Source organism: Neolamprologus brichardi, chromosome 23, assembly GCF_056152115.1.
Source record: "Neolamprologus brichardi isolate AB-2024 chromosome 23, ASM5615211v1, whole genome shotgun sequence".
NCBI lineage: Eukaryota > Metazoa > Chordata > Actinopteri > Cichliformes > Cichlidae > Neolamprologus > Neolamprologus brichardi.
The window spans coordinates 41,103,435-41,108,117 of NC_142125.1; the positions used below are offsets into that span (position 1 = coordinate 41,103,435).

At 43.9% G+C, this 4,683-nt stretch overlaps 1 protein-coding gene across 2 annotated transcripts; it reads left to right on the top strand.

Moving 5' to 3' along the window:
- The first annotated feature begins 1,401 nt into the window (after window positions 1-1,401).
- Window positions 1,402-3,616, top strand: gemin8 (gem (nuclear organelle) associated protein 8). Of its 2 annotated transcripts, none has more exons than XM_087836039.1 (4): window positions 1,402-1,473; window positions 1,736-1,798; window positions 1,999-2,338; window positions 2,471-3,616. In XM_087836039.1, exons 2-4 carry the CDS (start codon window positions 1,796-1,798, stop codon window positions 2,728-2,730), a joined length of 603 nt encoding a protein of 200 aa, XP_087692165.1. In that variant the 5' UTR covers window positions 1,402-1,473; window positions 1,736-1,795; the 3' UTR covers window positions 2,731-3,616. The 2 variants fall into 2 exon arrangements, with proteins under 2 accessions (XP_087692165.1, XP_087692164.1); XM_087836038.1 differs by having other exon boundaries at window positions 1,996-2,338; window positions 2,471-3,615.
- The last annotated feature ends 1,067 nt before the right edge of the window (window positions 3,617-4,683 follow it).

The following is a 4,683-nucleotide window of genomic DNA, read 5'->3' on the forward strand; positions in this document are numbered from 1 at the left end:
AAGAGCACAGAAAAGATCTATAAATGTGTATTTATTGTGTATGTGTTATATTTATAGTAGAACGTAAAATATGGGGGCCTTTCTGTGTGGAGTGCATGTTCTCTCCATGTTTGAGTGGGTTTCTGTCAGTCCACAGACATGCACTTAGTGGGGTTAGTTGAATTGTTGATTCTAAATAACCCATAGGTGCGAATGGTTGTCCATCTTTTTGCATCAGGCTGGCAGTCAGTGCAGAGTGTACCCTGCTTCTCGACCTGTGGCAGCTGGGATAGGCTGAGACCCTGAGACCCTGATAAGGATAAGCAGAAGAGAATGGAAGGATTTTAAGAGACTGACAATTTAATGCTACTAGTTTAATGGGTCACATGCATGCACAAAGACACACAAGATATGTGTCACACAAGATGTGTGTCTTTGTGGCTGAAAACAAAAAAAGGAAAAAGGAAAAAAGCAGCAGAATAAGTTTCAGTGAACCGTTTTAAAACTGCACCATCTGCTGGGTCATTTTATTTCAGTCCAGCACAGTACGTCACAATAATGTTTGTGCCAGATGTATTATGAGCAAGAACAGACACTATATAGTCAACATTGTTCATCGGCATTTGCATTTCTGTTCAAAGGTGTTTTCACCCACCTGTCTCCCAATTGCATGTCGCTGTACATGGATGATCTGCAAGTCAGATGCTGATTGGTTGACAAGTTGGCCAGAATAGGGAAAGAAGTATAAGTGGAGTTTATGAGGGATGGAGAAACCTGAAAGTACAGTGGCTGTAGCGGGCATTGTTGTTAACACTCAGTTTCATTTCATAACTTTGCATGTTAGAACTCTGGCTGGTAGACCAACAATAGCACAAGCAACACTTCCTCCATCTGACAACAAGCACTGTCTTCAAGTAGATTTGGCCTTCACACTGCACCTGCTGAAGCATAAAAGAAGCGTTAAATGTGGGGCGGTCCCTAAGGCCTGGCATGGTCTGCAAACAGCTTTTAGATGAGGGACGAGAATAAGGGCAATACCATACTTTAGGCAAGTGCACAAATGACATCAACAAAAACAAATAAAAACCTCTTTTACTTGCCTTATTTACTTCATGACAAAACACCTTAGAGTTTCACTATGTTGTAGTGAGATTTTGCAATTGTATTAGATGAATAAATGTGTAATTAAAAAAAAAACAGCAAAGCGAGTGTCTCTCATTTAAGCTAATAACTCAAAGCCAGCGAAATAAACTAAACGTACCGTTTTACTAGTATAAAAAGGAAAGAATGAATAAATTCACCAATAAATGTAACGTGCAGCGGCGTTTTTATTGTCACGTGCGACGTCCAACTGTTGAACGTGGGTGCATGTTCGCACAGGATCCACTGGGTGGCGCCAAATAGCCAGCAGTTATTGTGCAGGGACTCAAAGGCTGCTGGGAAATTTTCTCCGAGGAAGTAAGACGAGATGCTAAACTAGCTGGCTCCACAGAGGTAAGAGTTTGATAATGTGAGGCATTTATCGGGTCAAAACGCTTACACTGACACATTAATGATGTGAAAAGTCGGAGTGTGTTGTTGGCGTGTGGCTGGGTGAAAAGTGACGTACGTAGCGTCCATTTTTGTTTGCCAAATGTCAGCACGCGCCTCGCTAACCCGCAATGTGTTTTTGAGAGTTTCTCAAACACCTGCGGTGTTTACTTTACTCTCTGTTGGCTGGTTTGCCTTCGTAAACCACTTTGTTCATAAATTGCAGGTTTACCGATAACGAAACATTAACAAAGGAACATCTCAGAGGTTGCAGCTGTCTGCAGTCATGGTGAGTAAACTGAGATAGAAATGCTTTTATTTTGTAGGATCACGCCCCTTATTGTACCCTCAACTGACAAACGAGGCTTTTTCAGGAGCACTCTTTAGCTCATGTTCTTGCATGCTAATCACTGCGATCACTCAGAGAGGGCATTTTCTTGGGGAAATGATCAAGCTGAGAAGACCTTTGCTCATCTTTCTCATCAGCAGGAGGACATAAGCACTGTGATGTCCCGGTTTTCCAGCCCGGTGTACAGCCGATACTGGCAGCACTATCAGCAGGCCATGGCGTGGCATCAGAGGCACAGGCGCGCCTACAGAAAGGCCTTGGAGGCTGCCTACGGCCCCTGTTGCTACCAGGAGGAGGTGCCCGGTGACCGGCCTCGCTATGCTGACTGGAGCTCTGCAGAGAGCAACAGCGAAGACGAGGAGGACGAAGCAGAGGAAAGTAGCTCGGAAAGCGAGATTGAGTGCGATGTGAGCAACATGGAGATCAGCGAGGAGCTCCGGCAGTACTTCGCCCAGACTGAGCGACACAGGGAGGAGCTCAGTAAGTAAACAGAGGGGAGCAGGTGCTTTAAAAGGTCAATTTTTAAAAGCGCAGCCTCTCCAGATGTTTAGTCTAAGGTGAGGAGCCTGTCTGGTATGTGTCCAAAAATGGTCTGTGTTGTCGTTCTTGCAGAGAAGCAGCAGCAGATGGAGGCGGAGCAGCAGGGCAGCTACGTGCCGGCCGATCAGGACCTACACAGCTTCTCGTTGCGGAGCAGCGCCGCCCCTCCCTTGGAGCGACCCGGCGAAAGACGCACGGCCGAGATGAAGAAGCTGTACGGCGGGGATGCGGCCAAGATCATGGCCATGGAGGCGGCGATGCAACTCAATTTCGAAAGAAACTGTGACCTGAAGCAGCCCAAGTACTGGCCCGTGATCCCGCTGAAGCTATGACGCCGTAAACAGTTTGATCTGGAGAAGATCCGTGCTCTGATCCCTCTGCGAGCTGCTGATGTAGAACTAAGTTTAGGAAGTTTGAAGTTATTTCAAGGAAGAAAACAAAACTTCTGCTCGGCCAAACACGAACATCCCTGACCTGTCGGCTGCTGCTCCAAATTAAAAACCTCTGGCTGTGGCAGTACGCGAAACACGAGGTTTACCCTACTGCATACTGCGTTTTTAATTTATGGCATGAAACACCAGCACTTAGTCCCCCAAAACATCCTGTTGGTTCGGCGCTAAAAAGTGAGAAGCAGCGTGAGCTGAGGGTCAGAGTTACAGTAAATTTGCACCACAGGTGATGCAAATGTATTCAAACAGCTGCGCCTGTGTTTCCTCCTAATCTCTTTTTGTTTACCCTCTGGCTCGGTGACGTTTCATGCTGCAGTAGCTCCTCTTATGCCTGTCAACTTAGTTTAACCACGAAAAACATTGTCAGCCCCACGTCCTCCCCCCTCCCTCCCCTCCCTGTGTTCCTGCATGGCTGCCTCTGCCTACACAACAAGAGTGATTTGTTGTTACTTCTAAAGTGCGGTTCTCCGATTCTGACATTTCACTGGCTTCAAAGCCACTCGTGTGAGTTCTCTGGGGGAGGGGGGTGCTGACTATTCTGTTTTATCTTGTTTGTGTTTGCACCAAGCTGCTCTGGTTTTTTTTTTAAACGGGAGGATGTGTATTTTATATGATTTCTGTTTGTAATAAAGTGTTTTCTGTCCACATGAAACTTCCTTTGCCTGTAGTAATTTTTAGTGGCATCGCTGTGAGATGGAAATCCGATTATATAACTGCTCTTCAGCACATTTCTGTACTCAGAAATAAAACTGTGTAATTCAAGTTGGTAGGACTTTTGTTTAATTTGAATTTTTATTTACTCAACATAAATTAAAGCTTTTAGCGTCAGACTTGGAAGATTTATTTCTGAATTTTTGGGGTAGTGGATGCAAATGCAGTTTTATTTTTCATTAAATGTAATGATTTAATTATTAAGTGTTGACACTAAAAAAAATGCAGGCATTTTGTGTTTTTCTTACTTCAAAAAAAAAAAAGGAAATGAAACTCTGATGCTAGCACTTTCAGCACTCTGTATTCAGCTGCTCAGAAGGGATGTTTGGTATTTCAGTCCTCTGATTCCCCTCTGCGGGGTCATGAGATAAATCGGATGGGTCGCGAGATTAACGGGAGCGGAGACGAGAGAAACTAAAGTTCTTACTTGTTGGGCTTTTCTCTAATCTTTTTGTGAAATACTGGATACTTTTTTCCCCTCAGTGAGCTTCTAAAGAGCTTTTAAGCACCTTGAGCGACTAATGTTGTGATTTAGTGCTATATAAATAAAATTTAAATTTAAATATAGAAAAACTAAATATTTGACCAGTCTTCTTCGTTGAATTGGTAGACTTCATTTAATTTGTTTAGTTTCCCAGCATGGACCCAACCTTTAAACATAGTCCTCAAATTTTCAGAATGCTTGAGGTTGAGGCTTTCAGGTCTTTTCGGAGTTCAATGTTAGCCTGCTTTTCCGTTCCAAAACCAGTTTTGATGTATATTTGGGATCATTGTCCTGTTGGAACACCAAACTGTGTCCACATTTGAAACCATCTAACTGTTGATTTAAGGTGAAGTTGGAGAATATGGGGGTAGACTTTGTGCTAAAGAAGTACCAGTAGCAGCAATACAGCCCCAGAGCATGATGACAGCTGATACACTGTTCTGAGGTTGGAAAGCTTCATCTTTACTGCTCCAAACTGTGGCCAAACACCTCAACTATAAAACTTTTCTCCAGATGGTGTTTGGCTCGTCTACGTGGGCAACTGCAAATTTTATTTGAGCATAAAGATGCTGGTTTTGGAGCAGTTGCTTGTATCTTGGTTGGGGTTGGGTTGCTTCTAAACCTCGTAGCCAATTTCCTAA